The 18,873-nt window shown below is 64.1% G+C and overlaps 2 protein-coding genes and 1 long non-coding RNA gene across 12 annotated transcripts in view; 2 read left to right on the top strand and 1 right to left on the bottom strand.

Moving 5' to 3' along the window:
• The window catches only part of Ptpn1 (protein tyrosine phosphatase non-receptor type 1), a 105,019-nt gene extending 90,145 nt beyond the window's left edge, over positions 1-14,874 (top strand). For 2 of the 5 annotated variants that reach the window (XM_078051926.1, XM_078051923.1), the window contains 2 exons: positions 13,171-13,300; positions 13,477-14,874. In XM_078051926.1, coding sequence (XP_077908052.1) covers positions 13,171-13,300; positions 13,477-13,703 — 357 coding nt within the window. In that variant the 3' untranslated portion in view covers positions 13,704-14,874. Of the gene's footprint in view, positions 1-11,818; positions 11,939-13,170; positions 13,301-13,476 lie in introns of all 5 variants that reach the window. The other 3 variants (XM_078051929.1, XM_078051925.1, XM_078051924.1) reach the window with 3 other exon arrangements.
• Ripor3 (RIPOR family member 3) overlaps positions 1-18,873 on the bottom strand; it is a 63,221-nt gene that overhangs the window by 33,007 nt on the left and 11,341 nt on the right. The window lies entirely within an intron of this gene.
• LOC144378176 (uncharacterized) lies at positions 47-11,708 on the top strand. Its single transcript, XR_013439810.1, has 2 exons — positions 47-546; positions 6,921-11,708. It is a non-coding gene; the product is annotated as an uncharacterized LOC144378176 (long non-coding RNA).

Below are 18,873 nucleotides of genomic sequence, written 5' to 3'. Positions count from 1 at the left end.
CCCGCCCTCCAGTGACCAGCCAGCTAATGCCCTCAGGGGCTAACCACTGTGGGGCGGAGACTGTCACAGTCCAGTGACTTATCCTCCAGACCTTGCACTGGGTCACTGAGCTTCACGGGGACAGCTCCCATCTACACGGTGACAAGACGCCTCGCTCAGCCCGGGGAAGAACGGGATGGTGGACCCGGGGAAGAACAGGGTGGTGGACCCCGGGGAAGAACGGGATGGTGGACCCGGGGAAGAACGGGGTGGTGGACCCTGGGGGAGGGGCATCTCCGTCTGCCAAACGAGGAGCGTGTCTTGGTACAGAGGGAGGAGGGTGGCAGAGCGTGTGGGTGAGGAACGGGGTGTGCGAAGGCTCGGGTGGAGAGGGGCCATGCCAGGGACCGCCAGCGCCCGGTCTGTCTGCGGGAGCACGGCTGCAGCAGGGGCCTGGGGAACGGCACCTGGACAGGGCAGGACAGGCCTCCCACACCCTCTGGCTTTGGTGACAGCGCCCTTTGAGCCCTTCTGCCTGCTCAGCAGACCCTGCACCCCCCGGCCCAGGTAGGTCTTGATGAGCCATGACTGGTACCGACCGCTGTGGGCCCTGCTCACGGACCTTGCGGCAGGCCAGGGGCGCTGCCCTGGGGCCACTGCCTCTGGCCAGGTGGTGTCTCCGCAGCCGGAAGACGAAGTCTTTAAGGACGCTGGACGCCCAAGTCCCCGCTGGTCTGGGGGGGTGCTTGCCCTCGGCTCCTGACCCGCCAGCCCACTCTGCTAGCAGCGCCCACTCACAAGGCCGTCATCGGATGTCACCTCCCACCCCCCGGCCACATGGGAAAGTCCTGCAGGGATGTGGGGCCAGCCACCTCCCGGCACGCTCAGGGGACCTTTCCCCACCTCCAGAGGGGAACCAGGGGGGAGCTGCCCCCCACAGCCAGGTTCATGCCCCAGGGAGGTCTGATGGCAGTAGGGGACTGTTCCAGCTCCACGTGACCTTGGACAAGTGCCCTCCCCCTGGGCCTCTGCTCCCTGCCTGCAAAATGGTGGGTCAGCCTGGAGCTCAGGGTCCCCCCGGCAGGACACTCAATCCCAGGGAGGGGTGGTCCTCAGACACCATGGGGACGCTGCAGGAGACCCCAGCCACTGCATCCGTCGTCCCCCCACCTCCTCCCAGGGCAGAAGGGGACCCTGAGTTTGACGAGGTGGTGTGTTTGGGGGTGTCTTCAGGGTGACCTTCACTTAGACTGCCTGCGTGACACCCCGAGGTCCCCCTGTAGTACAGTGCCCAAGTAAAGGACCTCAGGTCAAGGCCGAGCAGGGAGCCTGCCTGGTGGCAGCCCCTGTCCTGGCCCACTCCTGGCCCCCTGCTGGACTGCCCTCGGGAGCCACCTGACAGTGTGGCTGCAGCCAGGAGGGGACCGGGGGCTCTGCAGGCAGCCGCAGAGCTTGTGGGCAGCGGCTCTGGCTTCAGGCTAAGGAGTGAGCGGCTCCCTGGGGGGCCGGTTCCCAGGTCCAGTGTCCCAGCTCTGCAGGTCATGGCACCTCCTGATGTCAGCCGCGCCCCTTCCTGTCCAGGAGGCCCTGGGGGAGCACACGCCCAGCTCCACCCCACGCCTGACCTTCCACCCTCCAGGCCTGTGGGCTCAAGGGGCAGTCATGTGAGTGGACAGCAGGTCCTCACCTGGGTGTCAGAGTCCCTCCACCCACTTCACAGACAAGAACTGGGACAACCACAAACGTGAAGGGCAAGGTCACGGTTAGATAACCACAGCCCGGCCCTAAAGTGGAATTCGGGTCACTCTCAGGAAGACAACCTCGAGGACGAGTTGGAACTGCAGGAACCAGGAACCGTTCAAACTGAGATGTGGAGCTGAGAGGCAAGATGTGCGCCTGCCTGGTGGCACACCTGTGACCCCAGTGACCCCGGAGGCTGAGGCAGGAGGATCGTGAGTCAAGGCCAGTCTCAGCAGCTTAGTGAGGCCCCACGTAACTCAGTGGGACTCTTAAAAGGGGCTGGGGCTGGGGCTCCGGGGCTAAGCACCGGGGGTTCCATCCCCAGGATCAAAAACAGAGAAATAGGAACTGTACGTGAAGTGGCCTCCGTTTTATTTTGGAGACAGACAATGCCTGGCGAATGTCCCACAGTGGACACATGCCCTTGGAACTGGAAAAGAATCGTTAATGAAGAAAGCAGCGAGGTTGGTTAAGTCGTCTGCAGTGGCACAGTGAGTCCCCGGGGGGACTCAGTGACCTCTAACTACAGGACGTTTCCTCTTTGAAAAAAATAAGCCTCCGAATATCACCTGCATCCAGCTGAGGCCACCAGGGCCTGTGAGGTGAAAGGACCCCGGCTTCCTGTGACACACCAGAGGCCCCGCCACGGACCCTCCCGGGGGCTGGCCAGGGGTCACCTGGGAGGCCAGCAACTCTCAGGGCAGAGTGTGGGGGGCAGCTGGGGGCTGAGGGTGGGCAGGGAGGCGGCGGGGACCTGGGAGAAGGGGCTCTGGGGACTCCGAGCCCCGCGCTGGTCTCTGGCCGCAGGAGGGACTGAGGTCACCTGGGAGCCGGGGGCAGGGGATCCTCCCGACACTGTCCTCAGGGGAGCGAGGGGCCAGGTGGCTTGAGGCTGCCCCGGTTGATGGCCATGAGGGACGCGGGGACAGAGCGAGCCCACAGCAAGGACAGCCTCCTGAGGGCAGCTCCCAGGGTGGGCAGGGCCCGACCAGCCGGGTGGTGGCCAGAGTGGCAGCCGCACGTTCTGTGTCAGGTTGGTCACAACGGGGTCCACACAGGTCCCCTCACAGGAACAGGTTGTGGCTCTGGCAGGTCCAGCGGCCCCCCCACCTCCAGAAGGGGCTCAGCAGCCCGCGTGTCCCCGGCTACACCCCCGTACACACCCCCGTGCACAAGGACCCACAAAAATGTCTGAATCGGTTTTGAAATTGGGAGACAGACATGGGCCTCAGGTCACAGAAACCCTTCAGCCCGCGGCCGTGACCCCTTCCCTGTGAGCCAGCAGCCCCACAGACCCCACCTGACCCCTCGTGGAGGAGGGTCCGCGAGCGGGGTGGCCCGCAGTCCCCGGGGCTCCCCTGCAGCGCCCTCGAGTCCACCCTTCTCCCTCCCCAGCAGCTCTTCCCGCTGCCCGTCCAGCCCTTCCGCCCCTGGTCTCAGCTGCCATCTGGTCTCAGGCCACACCCTGACCGTCACCGTCACACTTGACCTGCAGGCGCTGGCTCCGTCCGCTGGCTTTGGCCGTGACCTGGGCTGAGCATCCCCTTCCCAGCATCCCCAGCCCACAAGGACTGGCCACCCGCTGGCCAACCTGCCCGAGCCCATGGCATGGAGATGCCTCTGAGCTCCAGGCCCTGCTCCCACGCAGCCTCTGGCCCTGTCCCTCCCTCCCTGCCCCTGGCCCGCACTGCCCCCCATTCCTAGGGGATGAGCGCACTGCCCCTGGCCTGTCCAGGGTCCCCTTGCCCCTTGCTGGCTCCCAGGACCTGGGTACAAGCCCTGTGGGCGCCTCCCCTGGCCCCGCGCAGGCCCGCTAACCTTTTCACTTGTTTTTATTGGGGGCGTGTGACAGACGCTTCAAATACCGGCCAAGTCTGTCCCTGTTCCCTCCCACTGGTTAGCAGGGACCCACTTCCCCTCCGGTGGACCCCGGGGCCCTGGCCAGGCCTTGGTGTGCCCAGCCTCCTCCCCGCTCTGCACGGCCGGGCGCTCTGCTTCCCAGGAAGCCCCAGCCCGGCCTCTTGGCCCCTCCGGCCCCCCCAGGTCAGCCCCGGCGCCTGCCCAGCCCCTGCCCCCCAGAAAGCCAGAGTGAGGCTTGAAAGTGTCCCCAGCCTTTAACACCCCCCCGCAAAGGGCGCCTTGGCACTCCCGAATGACTGCCTGCTGCCCTCCACCCTCTCCTCCCTCAGCTCGGTGGACACCATGTCCCCTTGTTGGCAGCACCACCTGTGACCGTGACACAGCAGTGTCACTGACTTTTAAACCAGGTGACTGCAGGGCACCTGTGGGAGGTGGGTGAGCAGCACATTTTCCACGTAGGCCTCTGGGGGCACCCTGGGCAGCAGACGGGCCTCGGGCAGCTGGCCTCCCAGTGGGCACCTCTTAGATGCTGCAGGACAGGGAGGCCTGTCAGGGCTCCGTCAACTCACACAGAACAATATGAAGCTGGACTGTCACCGGGAGGTGACACACGGCAGCCTTCAGGGAGCTGGGACAGGGCCCTCTGCTTGATCAACAATTCCTAAGGGATGTTTTTGACACCAAGAATGTGCCATTTTGCATCTGTGACAAAGGACGTGGAGCCTGATGGCCTCCTCCTGCACCAAGAAGTCACAAGTCACCTCCCGAGGCCTGTCGAGGGGGAGCATCGGGAGGGACGATGTTGGTGTGTCCAAGGGGTTAAATAGAAAACGTGAAGTGCTAACTGTTTAGCACCCCCCAGGAACGGCATGGGATGCCCTGGTTGGATGGTTTTCATTTCCTATTATAAAGAAGTTGGCAGAAAAGATCCAAGCAGCCTCCTCCAGAGGCCGCCCCCTGATGGACTAAGAAGGAGCCAGATGGACAGCCATGGCCCACCCCAGGCAGCAAGGGCGCCATGATGCCCCTTTCTTGCTCCTCAAAAATAAACCACAGAGCTGGGCGCGGTGACGCACACCTGTCATCCCACTGGCTTGGGAGGCTGAGGCAGGAGGATCGCAAGTTCAAAGCCAGCCTCAGCAAAAAAAAAAAAAAAAAAAAAAAAAAAAGCGAGGCCCTAAGCCACGCAATGAGACCCCGTCTCTTAACAAAATATAAAATAGGCCGGGGATGCGGCTCGGAGGTCGGGTGCCCGGAGTTCAATCTCCGGTGAAGGAGGAGGAGGAGGAGAAGAGAGGGAGGGAGGGAGGAAGAAAAAGAAATCCCAGGAAGGGAAAACCTTGGCCCAGCGTCCACCTCTGCAGGCCGTCCCCACACCTGCAGCCGGGCAGGTGCACACCTCCCGGAGGGAAGTGAGGGGTGGGGCTGGAGCAGGCCACGCCTTCGGGGCGGGCCCAACGCCCCTGGCCCCGCCCCACCCTGGGCCCCTGGGCTCCGGAGCCTGGGGCGGGTGGTCAGCGCCGGCCCCGGGACTCCCGCCCTGCACGTGGGCTGCGAGGAGCAGGGCCTGTTTGTGGCGGAGGCTGCTCACAGCCCAGGAAGTGGTCAGGGGCTCAACAGAGAAGAGCCATCTGGCCTGCGAGGTCAACAGTGTTCAAGAGGACTGGCCGGCCGGCCGCCGGGCTCTGCTGGCGTCTCCTGCTCCCCGGCGCCTGCGGGGGGACTGTTCCAGCCCTGGCCCCAGCCCACGCGCCTCCCATTCTCAGGACTGAGCGGCCGGGCCAGATGGCCAGCCCACATCCTAGGGAGAGCGGGTTTCCTCCCCGAGGCCCACTTTCTAGAAACTGAAGCCCCGTCTCCGGCCCTGGACCCGGCTTCCCCACGGGCACCCCTGCCGGTCTCCCCTGGTATTGCAGCCCCGCTCTACCCGCCGCGGAGCCAGGGCCCGGCTGGACGCTCCGCTGGAGTCAGCGGATTCCCAAGCTCCAGGGAGATGCTGTGGCTTTAACAGCCTGAAATAAACAGCCTGGGCTGGAAGCGGCAGCCTGGAGTTTCCAAAAGTGTTGCAAAACATTTGAGGCAGATGCTAGGATTTGTGTACTACAAGCTATTTATCAATTAATTCCTTCTTTGCCAAACATTCTTCCTCGGGTCTGCTGGGAGATGATTTTGCTGGGAATGCATCTCAATTCTGTAATGAAAATCACCAGGAAAAGAGCTTGCTTTATGGGGCTCCTGTTACCAAAAATGTGGGTGGAACTGGTTGTTCCCACAAAGACAAAGATGGTACTGAATTTTGAAATCATGTAAAAAAGAAAAGCGAGCTCCAGGAAGTAGTGACCTCCAGACAGATCAGGAACCACAAGATGAGCACCCACAGACTCTTGCGGAGGTGGCAAGTCTAAGCCTTGGGGTCAAAAAGCCCAAGTTCACTCCAGCCTTTGTTGCTTTCTAGCTATGTAATCTTGGACAAGTCACTTGTCCTCTTTGAACCTCAGAGTCCTCATCTATAAGATGGAAGCCACTGAGATGACCTTACGTGATCTCACTTCACATTTCGGAAGACGTGCTGCTTTGTCCTCATCTGAAGAGAAGTTCATCAATTCACAATAGCTCAACTATGGAACCAACCTAGATGCCCTTCGACAGATGAGTAGATAAAGAAAATGTGGTACATATACACAATGGAATATTACTCAGCCTTAAAGAAGAATGAAATGATGGCGTTTGGAGGTAGATGGTTGGAACTAGAGAACATTATGCTAAGTGAAATAGGCCAACCGCCAAAACCAAAGGCTGAATGTTCTCTCTGATAAGCGGATGCTGATCTGTAGTGAGGGGGGCAGGATGGGGAAGAATGAAGGAACCTGGATTGTGCAGAGGGGAGGGAGGGGAGGGCTGGGGCTGCGGGGTGGGAAGGAGAGTAGAATGACACTGTGGCCCTATGTACATGTATGGTCACACCACTGGGGTGACTGTGCACCGTGTGCAGCCAGAGGAAGGAGAAGTTGTGCTCCGTCTGAGCACAATGTGTCCACATGCGTCCTGCTGTCGTGTAACTAATTAGAACAAATTAAAAAAACAGAAGGGAGACCGGGAACAGAAGAAGGGGATGGTGGGGAGAGGGAGGGGGAGGGAGGGGGAGGAAAGGGGGAGGGAGGGGGAGGAAAGGGGGAGGGAGGGGGAGGGAGGGGGAGGGAGGCACTGGGGAGTGAAGCTCATCAAATCCCACGTATCGTGGGCACGTGTGAATACAACAAATCCCGCTGTTGTGTGTGATTAAGATGCACCCATAAAGAGGAAAACGAGGGGTTCAAAGGACAATTTGTATCTTTCCACAGCCTTGTGCTGCTGACCGGGAGGTCCGGGTCCAGTGGCCACTGTAACAAAGTCCTGCAGGCTGTGCAGCTTAGACAGCAGAAACTTACTGTCCCCAGTTCTGGAGGTTAGGACCCAGAGTCGGGTGTCGGCAGGCTGAGCTCGCCCCAGGGACCCGAGGGAAGAGCCGCCTCTGCCCTGCGCGGCTGCCCGCCCGGGTCCCTGCCTGGTGGCTGCCCGCCCCCGGGTCCCTGCCTGGTGGCTGCCCTCCCGGGTCCCTGCCTGGTGGCTGCCCTCCCGGGTCCCTGCCTGGTGGCTGCCCTCCCGGGTCCCTGCCTGGTGGCTGCCCGCCCCCGGGTCCCTGCCTGGTGGCTGCCTGCCGGGTCCCTGCCTGGTGGCTGCCCGCCCGGGTCCCTGCCTGGTGGCTGCCCGCCGGGGTCTGCTCCTGCTCCTGCCTTGGCACCCCATCTTCTCCTAAGGACACCTCGTACTGGATCAGGACCCACTGATGACCCAGCCTCGTTCCATCTCGTCTCCCAAGGCCCTGTTCTGGGACCGGGGACTCCGACTGTCTCTGAGGGACACAACTCGCCCAGAACAGACAGAAAGCGCCTTGTTTCCCCAGCGGCTCGGCCACGAGCAGGCGGATGAGCTGTGGAGGCAGCTCCGAGCGCTGGAGGGGGAGACCCAGACCCTGTGTCTGGAAAGCGTGGACGTGCCCGAGGTGGCAAGGGACAGCAGAGGAGGGGACACCCTGGAAGAGGGCGGGGGTCACAGTGAAGCCCTCTGGGCAGTGGCGCTCTAGGACAGGGACCCTGAATCACTTCCAAGAACGTCCCCCGGGGTTCCTGACGCTGTCCCCTGAGGACGTGGCTCTTCTCACTGCTGTTGGGCTGGGACAGGACCACAGCCCGCTGTCCCCTCACCAAGGGGAGGTGCCCAAGCCAGGTGAAGAGGACGCTGCTCCCTGGAGAAGGACTCTGGAGCCAGAGGACGGGAGACAGATGGTGCCCTGTCCTCCTCCTGCCCGTGGCGGGGCCCACTGCGGGGTCGGCTCCTCCTGGGCCCGCGGCTCGCTCCCTGCCCGGTTCTCTGGACACCCCTCACGTAGTGAGTGTCCTCCCCAGGGTCTTCCAGGAGGCCCTCAGCTTAAACTAGCCAGACCCTCTTCCCTGGCGCCCCCACCTCCCGCAGGCCACCCCAGCGGCCGGTTCAGTGACGCTTGGGAAACTGGAAGCCCTGGAGCAGCGTCCAGCACAGTGGGGAGGGACAATGACGGCCATTTTAGGAAAACTAAGTTTTAAAACTCAACAAGTGAGCCCCAAGCTACCGGAGGACACCTTCAAGGCCCTGGAGGGTCCAGGGAGGAGGGGACGGTCCTGAGAGGCTCGGGCCCCGGCCGCGGCTGGCAGATCCCGGGACCAGCCAGACTCCCGAGGGCGCGGCGCGGCCCCTGGCCCCTGCCCCTGGCACAGACGCATGGGCACAGGGTGCAGCTGGACCGTCCCCCTGGACAGCGCAGGACCCCAGCCTGGCCTCCCTGGACACCTGCTGTTCCGACCCCGTGTCCCCTTGGCCAGCTGCTTTTCCTGCTTCACCAGGGTCTGCTGGGCCCAGGGGCAGTCCCTGTAAAAGCCACCTTCTGTGACCCCACAGGGCGAGTCTGTGGGAACCGCTCCCCAAGGCCGGGCTGGCTGGGAGCAGATGACTGTCCCCTGCCAAGGTCCACCATGAGGCCTGAGGCCTCTGACGGGAGCCCTGCCCGGGGGGCAGGGAGAGCTGGCCGCTGCCCTGACTGGCCGGACTGGGCCGTTCGCCGTGGGAGCCTCGTTCTCGCAGTGACCTGGGGAGAGGCCCAGAGCTCCCGGCCCCGAAGCCGGGCTCTGTCTCAGTCCCCTGGGCTGCTGTGAGGACACCCGCAGACCAGGCTGCTCGAAAACTGACATCTGTCCCTGCAGTCCTGGCGGCCAGAAGTCCCGGTCACCGTCCTCGTGGTCAGCCCCCCGAGGGCTGCCCCTGGGCTGCAGCCCGAGGCCCTTTTGCTGCATCAAGTGGCAGAGAGAGGGCAAGTGACTGTCTGGGCTCTCCTTCCGAGGACTCCCAGGTCCCCAGGTCCCCGCGGCCAGCACCGCCACCCTGGGGCTCAGGGTCTCGACATGCAGGCCGGGGTGACACAGGCGCTCCGTCCCTAGGAGGCTCCCAGAGGGGGCAGACGAAGAATCCCTCTGAATCTGCCGAGTTCCAAGAGGACGGGAGGAGGCCGGCGCCCTGCCCTTCCCAGGGCGCACCCACCTCCCGCCGCAGGACAGGCCACCTGTGCCCCTCCAGAGCCCCTGGGGCCGTGGGCAGCACTCCAGGACCCTGACCCGCAGAGGGCCAGCTCCTCCCGGTACAGGTGGCCAGAGGCTGAGAGGGCCCTGGGGAGGCGGATGCCCGGCCCGCTGTGCGCAGAGCGGCGGCCACCCAGGGAGGAGCGGGGAAGTAGCACCGGTCAGTGGCTAATGAGGAAGCGGGGACCTTGGTCCTGTCACACGTGGAGCTGGTTAGTGCCCACAGAGATGAGCTTGGGCCGCGGGCCGTGGCGCTTGCCGGTAATCCCAGGGGCTCGGGAGGCTGAGGCTGGAGGATCGTGAGCCGCTCAGGGAGACCCTGTCTCTAGATAAGTACAAAATGGGGCTGGGGACGGGGCTCGGGGGTCAGATGCCCAGGTTCAATCCCCAGAAAAAATAAAGAATGGTCTTGGGCGCCAGTCTGCCCACAGACCCTCAGCCCCATCAGCAGCTGGTGACGTCCTGGGTGGAGAGACCAGGGCCACCTGACCTCTGAGCTGCGCAGCGGCAGCCGGTCTGTGGGCGCTGTTAGGCCAGGGGTTTGGGGCTTGCTCTGCTGCAACAGAAGACCAGCCCGGCCTCTGCAGAGCCAGCCTCGCGGGGAAGCCTCCTGTGCACCCCCTCCCCCCGGTCAGGCGGCCAGACAGGGGCTCTGCAGTCAGAGCAGGTCCCACAGTCTGGCTGTCCCAGCTGCTGGCTCTGTGACATCCGCAGAAGCAGCCTCCTTTCCCTCTCGGAACCTCGCTTCTGCCTTGTAAAATGGGTCTGAGAGCAGTGTTCGCCGGTCATGGGAGCAGGGCACCGGAGGCCGCTGGAGCACCGTGGCCCACACGTGTCCCAGCTGCTTGGGAGGCTGAGGTCAGGGGCCACCTGAGCTCACAGGTTCAGGACCAGCCCTGGGCGTCATGATGACCAAGCCCCAAAAGAAACCCGAGGTCCTGGGGGTGGCCAGAGCTGACCCCTCGTGCTGTGTGAGCCACAGGCCAGTGGGAGTCGGGACCCCGACGAGGCACACGGGGGAGCGTGCTTGGTGTGCTCAGTGGGCGCGGCGGGGCGCAGGCATGTGCCACCGCACCAGGCCAGGAGGGATGACTTTTAAGTCTTCTCCCACTGATGAAGGTGACACTGGGGCCCTGCCCTGTGGGGAGGAAGCCAACCCTGGACCCAGGCACTTCTACTCCTGGAGGGGCCTGCCCCTGCCCCGTCCCTCCCCCAAGTCCCCCAGGCTGCAGACCCCAAGCCCCTGCCGATGGCTCTTCCTCTGGCCCTCCCACATGGGAGAAGTCGCCGCCCTTCCACCCACTGCTGTGCGCAGCCTCAACCAGAGTCCTGCTGCTGGGCACGCAGTCCAACCCCGGGGGCCGCCGCTTCACCTGCCTCAGCTCAGCCGCACTCAAAAGGACAGAGCGTAACCCGGGCAGGAGGCTGTGGGCGCCACCTGGGGCAGACACTTGAAGGCCGTCCAGCGAACGGACAAACGGACCGGGCTGTCCAGGCGGCGGGATCCACGTGGCAGTGGGCAGGACTGGCACTGGGGGGCTGCCCTGCAGCTGGGCCTCGGAACGGACGCTGCGTGGACCCAGCCAGACCCAGGCCCAGGCGGCCCACACCCCGTCCCACCAGAGTCCAGGGCAGGAGACCCAGGACGGCAGCGCATGGGCGGCTCCCCAGGGCCGGGCGGGGGAGGACGGTGGCTGCCCCGGGCCTGGGGTCTTGGGTGTGATGAGAATATTCTGGAATCTCTGGTGACCGCCGTGCCGCCGTGTGACTGTGCTCAGAGTCACGCAGTTGTCTACTTAAAGGGGCACATCTCCCGGCACAGGACCCTCTTTATGATCTTTCTTAGGCGCCGGCTGACGAGCTCCCGGGGCGGTACAGCCCTGGGTGCTGACCCAGGACCCGCTGCCCGGCAGGTCGCCCAGCACCCAGGCCTCTCCCACCCCGACTCCAGGTCTCTGGCAGCGCCCTGGCCCTCACCTGTGCCGCCGCGGCTGGCCACGCTGTCCCCGCCCTGGACGGGTCTCCTGTCCTTCCTCGGCAGGTCACACCTGCCCCCAGCAAGTCCCAGCTGCCTCCCCTGGGCAGCCTTCCTTGACCCCTCAGGGCAGGGAACAGCTGTCCCTTCCAGGTGTCCCACGGGAGGCCACCGTGGTGGCCGAGTCACACCCACGATCCGTCTCCAGAGCCCTGGGGGCAGCCGCAGCCGAGGCTCTTGGTTCAGCGTGTCCCCAGCGTCATTCATTGAGCATCTGGAACTGGGCGCCGGGCCCGGGGCGCTGGACCGCTGGCCCTCGCCCCCAGCTCTTCTGGCTCTGCGCTGAGGCGCGTCTCGCTGCCCCTCAGCCTCCTGGGGCTGGGATCACAGGTCACCGCCCCCCGGCTCAGTGCCACCCTCCCACCCTCCCCAGTCCCCTTCCTAGACGTGTGGCCACCTCCCCCCGGGTCCCTGTCCCTCCTGGAATCGCCCTTTGGCACTGAGCACACTGGACACTCCACGGGTCACTGTTTCCCTGTGTGGGATCGGTCACCTGCCGGGGACGCGGGCTCTAGAAGGCAGGGTCTGATCTGTGTGGCTCCCTGTGATGCCCCAGCCCTCTGAGGAGTGTCCCTGCTCCTGGCCGCGGGACAGTGAAGAGGGCCCTGCGAGGACGCCTTCCCAGGGCCACTCTGTCGCATGCCGTCTCGGCACCGCGTCCACGCGGCTGAGGCAGGTGAGTGGACGGGGAGCGCGCTGACCCAGGGGCGGTTTTGTCCGGGGTGAGGCTCTCGGCCCGTGGGCCACCCCAGGTCCTCCCCGTGGTGTCCCCAAGTGCCGACTCGGTCCTCCCCGCAGATTGTCCCCAGGACCAGGACAGCCCCGGCTTCTCCAGAGGAGCCCCCCCCCGGCCCCCGCAGACCACAGGGTGGGGTGCCAGGGAAGGAGCGGGGACCCCCAGGAGCCGTGGGGGGCCCGGGGGCTTGGGGACAAGCTCCCTCCTTCCGCCCAGCACCTGGTGCACTGCCCGAGGAGAGCAGGCCGGCCACCCCGCTGTCCCCGTGCCTCGGACGGGCGCCATGACACCAGTCACGGAGCGGATCTGGAAGGAGCTGGGGTCGCTCAGACCCCGATGACGCCCTCTCACGGGAGAGTCCCCACGTCCCTGCTCGGCTCTGAGGAGGGCTGGGCCCGTGGCGCCTGCGTCCATCTAGTAGGGGCTGGCTCCCGCGGGGCTTGGTGTCCCTCCTGCTCAGCTGCGCGGCTGTGTGTGTGTGTGTGTGAGGGTGTGTGTGCATGTGTGTGAGGGGGTGTGTGTGTGAGGGTGTGTGTGCATGTGTGTGAGGGGGTGTGTGTGCATGCATGTGCGTATGTGTGCATGTGTGAGTGTGAGCCTGTGCACGTGTGCATGTTTTTGTATGTGGGTGTGTGCGTGTTTGTGTGTGCCTGTTCCTGTGTATGTGCATGCACGTATGTGAGTATGTGTGTGCACATGTGTCTGTATGCACATGTCTGTGTATGCACGTGCGTATATGCACATGTGTATATGTGTGCGTGTGTGTGCACTCACATGTGCATATGTGTTTACGTGTGTGCACGCATGTCTGTGTGTGCGTGTGCATGTGCGCATGTGTATGTGTGCACGTGCATGCGTGTGCATGCGTGTGTGCTTGTGTGCGTGTGTGTGGTGAGCACAGCACATGCCTAGCAGTAAGCCACCGGCCCAGGCACAGCCAGGACCTCTGCGCGTCTTTAAGCAGGACCCGCGGGACTGCGCTGGCAGGTGCCCAGGCCGAGGCCGAGGACGTCCCGCTCTCCGAGTTGCTGGCACCCAGGACGCGGATTTCTGCCTCCCCCTCGGCCCTCCAGTTTTTTGGGGAAATACAGGCGAGTCTGAGGAGGGAGCCAAGGTCGCCCCCACTCCCCCTCCGGCTCAGGAGAACCTCCCTTCCCTTTTCCACTCCTTAGAGCCCAAGGGCCTTCATCAAGTTCCAGCTCTGCCGCAGGCGGCTGCTTGGCCCTGAAAACCACGTCTCCACTCGGAACCGCTGTTTCCTCTTCTGTCACAGGGTGCCCACCCCTTGCACCAGGAGGAGAGGTAAGTGAAGGGAGGTATGGGCAGAGCTCGGGGGCTTGGGCACCGAGTGAGGGCCCCGCACACGCTGCACGGTGACCCCAGGGGGATGTGCGATGTTAGCCCTCCCACCCAGCAGTGGGTTCCCATGTCACTCCTAACGTCACAGAGCACATGCCGCTCCGTTTCCCTGTCCATAGACACAGAGGTCGGCCTGGTGTCGCGCACTCTGCCGCGGGGACGTTCCTGGGCTCGAGTCTTGGGCAGTCTGAGGCCCCGTCTTTGGGATGGGCTCCCAGAGGTTGAACCCCGGGTCAGAAGGCGCAAGGACCCCAAGGACCCGCCCATCACCCGTGGCCAAGGACATCCAGGGCCCGTCCGGGAGACCCGCCTACCGCGTCCCCTCTGCCCAGGCCCCCCCCTTTGAGGCACCACCAGTGAGACAGGCAAAGGCCACCCTCGCCCTTTAATTCTGACGGATCCACATTTTAAACCTTTCCGTCTGCTGTTTTCCTGGCGCTGGTTTCACAGCTCAGTGCGCTGAGGGCACCGCGTGCGGGTCGTGGGCGAGGCATCCCTCCCCTGAATCAGCCTGCTGTCGTGCCAGGGACGGAACCCAGGGCGCTGAACCCGGAGCCACGTCCAGCCCTTTTTATTTTCTTATTTTGAGACAGGGTCTTGCCCAGGGCCTCACTAGTTATGAGGCTGGTGATCCTTCTGCCTCAGCCTCCCAAGTCGCTGGGATGACAGGCGTGAGCCGCTGCACCTGGCCCTTTTTATTTTGGTGATGCTGGGAATGGAACCCAGGCCGCCCACACGGAGCCCATGCTGTACCACTGAGCTGCATCCCAGTCCCGCTCCGTAAGACATCTCCATCAGACTTTTGGGATACACCCAAAAGACGTGGAAGCTGGGGACCCGGGGCTCCAGCAGACCTTGGTTCCCCGTGTTCACAATGGTCCAAAGGTGGAAGTAGGTGGCAGATGGGTGGGTGACAGGGTGTGGTACTGTGCACACGAGTGTGTGTGTACACAGACATATACATACATATGTGTGCCGTGGAATATTAGTCAGCCTTGAAAAGGAAGGGAATTTTGCTCCATGCCACGGCACAGAGGAAGCTTTCTTTCTTCCTTTCTCTTTCCCTCTCTGACACGGGCCTCGCTCTGTCACCCGGGCTGGCCTTGAACTCGTGGGTTGTGGTGCGAGATCCTCCTGCCTCAGCCTCCAACTAGCTGAGACTGCAGGCCGTCAGGCACCGTGCGAGCCAGCAGCCGGCCACGAGAGGCCAGTCCTGGGGGTTCCTCTCGCGGGAGGTCCCTAGAGCAGTCGGATTCCTAGCCCCCCCTCCCGCCCCCCGAAAACAAAACAAAAAATAAATGGGAACGGCGGTTACCCTGGGCCAGGCGCCCTGTTGGTGTTGATGGACAGTTTCACTTGGGGAAAATGAACGACTCTGGAGGAGGCTGGTGGTGGTGGTGTCACACAAATGTGAACGCACTTGGCCCCACAGAACTATCCCTGAAAATGGTCAAAATGGCAGATTTTATGTCGTGGATATATTTCAGGGCAATAAAAGTCTCTTAATCTCCATAAAATCCTGTGAGGTACTTGTTATTGTCCCCTCCCCCTTTTGGAAACGGTCGTGAAATTCAGGCTCAGAGAGGTTGGACTTGCAGGAAGCGTCACACAGCTTCTGAGAGCAGCGGCAGATCTAACTCTCTCAGTCCTCACACTCAAGAATCCCGGCGGCTGCGGCTGGAGCCCGAGGGCACATTCCAGCCACGGGGCAGCAGGTGGAGCGCGGGCCCTGGCAGAGCCCAGAGTTCAGCTCTGACCTGACCCCGCCTTCCTGTGGGCTCTAAATTTGGCCAAACGGGTTCTTCCAGCCCCGATGACGCGGGCACATTGTTGTGGAGAGCAGGACTTTTTCCTGGTCAGAAAGAAAGAAAATAAGCGGCCCTCGGCCAGCACCGCCTCAGAGCCAAGGGGGCTCCGGGTGGGGGGGACAGCGACGAAGGCCGTGCCTCTGGACCCCAGGTCTGGCACCTGACTCCGGGACAGGGACCTTGGGGACTCGCCCACTGAGCCCGCTTCCCGGGAGGCACTGGGGGACATCCCCGCCCTCTGGCATTCTGCTGGGTCTGGCTGCTGATGACCAGGGATCCTGGCACACTGGACCCGGGGGGACCTTCCTCTGTGGCCACAGGCAGGATTTTGGTGCTTGACCCAAAGAGATGGCCTGTCCCTTCACTTTCCTCCCTCAGGAATGTTCAGCTGGAGACACAGAGGACATTCCAGTCAGTGCAGACAGGAGCAGAAAGGTCAAGAGCTGGTGGCCATCGGGGGGATGTGCCCTCAGCCACGGGGTGAGGGGAAGGTGCCACAGGACACTGGATCCCCAGGGAGAAGGTCAAGGGGCTGGATCAAGCTTCTCCTGAAGCCCACACTCCCCACAGAAGTCTCAGTTATGTGAACTGACAAGTCTCTCTTCGTATTGATTCCATCGCACTTTCTGCATATGAAGATTTAATAACCAAAAGAAATGTCCGTATGACCTTCCAGTTTGTGTCTTTCTAACCTGAAATTGTCGAACAGATTTCTAGTCATGGGACTCACAGAATCAACAAAGCAGCCAAGCCCCTTTGGAAAACAAGGTCCAAAGCAGTGTCCCCGTGTGTCCCCAGTGACTAGCTCCCCCCTGGACGAAGTGCTGGGCGGGCAGGCAGAGGTCAGGACAGAGCTGCAGGGACCCACTGTCCACAGGACAAGCCCTCCCCGGCCCAGGGCCTCTGGCTGTGGTACCCGAGGGCTCAGGCGAGGCCAGGCCAGGGAGACCGGAGGCCAGGCCTGGGGCAGAGACGTGTCCTCCCTGGGGCTTGTGTGCTGCTGTGCGGCCACCAGTGAGTTGAGTGACCACAGGACGGAGGGCATCACAGGACAGCAGGGACACAGGGCCGGGCGCTGCAGGGGCCGAGGCCACGTCCGCCCTCCGGCTCTCCTCCCAGCCGAGCGCTGGGCGGCCTCCAGCCTCTCCAGGGCACAGCGGTGACAGGGTCCCAGGCCCGGGGAGCAGTGGCTTTGGTCCCTGGAGGAGAAGCCCTCGGGGGAGGGCAGGACCCCATCCGTCCCCCCGGGCAGCCGCGGGGCAGCAGGGCAGGGGCCTGGGCCTGGTGCGTTGGGGGCTGGGCGGGGCCCGGGGCTGTCCCCCTCGGTCGCCGCCTGTGGCCAGGGGCCAGAGCAGCCACATGTGTGTGACTCGGCCTCTCGGCCAAGGTGCGCCCTGTCCTTCCTGGTGACCCGAGGCCAAGACTGCCACCTGCGTCCCCATTCCTCCCGGCGCCCAACGGAGCAGGTCACAGGTCCTCGTGACCCTCAGGCCGGCAGCCAGGGCCACCAAGGGGATCACGTCCGCAGGCCTCCAGCCACGGCCTGCTCAGAGGGGACCTCCCCAGCCAAGGGCCATCGAGGGAGGGTGATAGGGATATGTGTGCAAAGACCTTGGCCTCAAGGGAGGCGGGGAGGCCCCGGCCACCACTGAAGTCATCGATCACAGTCCCACCGAGGTTCACCTCGAGGCCACCACCGTCGTCCCACAGGCCACGATCCTGGCGGCTGGGCCCCCTCCTCTCTCGGGCCGGGTGAGGCTGAACCGCTACCCCAGGGGCTGGGGGCTGGGGCTGGCATTGTGTGGCGTTGGACTCTGGCCGAGTGGAGGCAGGTGCTCTGCGGGGCACATCTTCCTTCTGGCAGCACCACGGGGTCCTGTGGTGAGGGACCCACACCTCTTTCTGCCGTGAATAGTCGAGGTGAGGTGGGACGTCGCCTGGTCCGACTGCCCTGACCATGAAGCTGCTGTGACGGGTCCAGCCAGGGAGTGGCCTCCAGGCCAAAGAAGGTCAGCCCCAACCCTCACCTCGCCCGGGGCTCTCCTGGACCCAGCCCGACCTGAAGCCGTCGAGTCTCAGACTGTGCGCTTTGGCAAACCTGTGAGTCCTCTTCTGCGTAAACCAGTGTGAACTGGGTTTTCATCATGCGCAACGCAGGAGGCCGTGTCCATCTGTCTTCCACTCGGGCCTCAGAACGGGGGACAAGGGCAGGTTGGACGGACGTGATCATCTCTCTTTAATCCAGCCACGACTGGAGGCCCGGGCTGCCGAGAGAGGACGCCCACTTCTTCAAATGCAGCAAGAAACGTCGCAGGAGGCTCCCGCGGGGCCCACCTCCCTGTCGGTGGTGACCTGGCCTCTGCTCTGGAGGATCAGGAGGAGCATCGATCCTCGGCGGCCCCTGTGCCCCCAACCTCCCCCAAAGCCGGGTTTTCCTTGGCTCCTGGGGCTGAGGACTGGCTCCGTTGAACTGTGTTTTGAAACATCAGCACGAACCGCGGTCACCTCGGGAGGGAGCCCTGGCCACCAGGGGCCGGTTAAAGTGCAGCCGCCACACCCCTGGTCCCCCAGGACATGGGCAGCACCTCCCGGCCCCTGAGGAGACGGCTGGTCCTCAGCACTTCTCGGTGGGCTCCTGCGTCCGGCCTCCCCTTCCCGCGCAGCGCAGCCAAGAGCCGGGGCGCAGACACAGGCCGTGGGGCCAGTGTTGGCCGGGGCCACCCGGGTCTGCTCTTCAGGTTTCCCGGAGCCGGTCCTCCTCCTGCTCTGGAACCGCGGGCGCGGCGGCCGGGGCAGGGGAGCAGAGGCTGAGCCGGTGGACGGAGCCCAGGCTGCCCCTGTCCTCCCTGTGGAGTGGGTGTGACCTTGGCCACTGTGGGCAGGCTGTTCCAGCGGCCTGGGCAGTGGCGGGAGGACCGTGGCCTTCTCTCCGGGCTGGCTCAGGTGGGGCAGGCGCACACCAGCCGCCGGGTCCCCGGGGGTCCTGCGTCCTTCTGCCGTGCGGGCTCCCCCAGCCACCTCAGGGTAGGACCCGTGCCGTCCCTGGAGAAGCGTCCACTCCTCCACGCGGAGGCGGCAAATCTCCTTCCCAGTGCACAGGGGCCGGCACTGCCCGGGTGCGGTCCGTGATGCTGCGAGGTCACCTCCTCACCCGAGGCCGTCGGGCCAGGGGGCCACTCCAGAGGGCACCGTCCACCTCCAGCCCCGTCTCCCTCCAGCCGGGGCCCACAAGTGGCCTGTCCCACGGCAGCGGGACGGGTCCTCAGGTGGCACCCACACGTGCCGCCCGCCCTGCCCGCCCCCAGCTCTGCAGGGACAGGGCACACCCCGAAGGCAGGAGCGGACGAGGCTGCACACGCACCGGGTACACGTGTTCACACGCCCCTCCCGCACACGCGTGCAGACGCACACACGCACACGCTGTTCACACACATGTGCGGCGCGTGCTCTTCCTCCTGGCCCCCACCCCTGCTGGGGCCACCTCTCCGGAGCCCAGGCTGCCGACCACTGCTGTCACACACTCGTCACCCGCTGCCGGGTGGCGCCCAGCGTGAGGCCACTTCTGCAGCAGGGTGTAGCCTGGGAAGTGACCGTCCTCTCCTCCCGCCCTCCTGGGCTCGGCCAAGCCTGCTCCACCTTGAGGCGCCCATCTGCCCGGAGAGGAGGATGGGGGCCTGGACACGTCCAGCTGCTGCCGAGAGACAGCGC

Source organism: Ictidomys tridecemlineatus, chromosome 5, assembly GCF_052094955.1.
Source record: "Ictidomys tridecemlineatus isolate mIctTri1 chromosome 5, mIctTri1.hap1, whole genome shotgun sequence".
Taxonomy (NCBI): Eukaryota; Metazoa; Chordata; class Mammalia; order Rodentia; family Sciuridae; genus Ictidomys; species Ictidomys tridecemlineatus.
The sequence above is the reverse complement of the archived record's forward strand: the minus strand, read 5'-3'. Positions and strand labels throughout refer to the sequence as shown.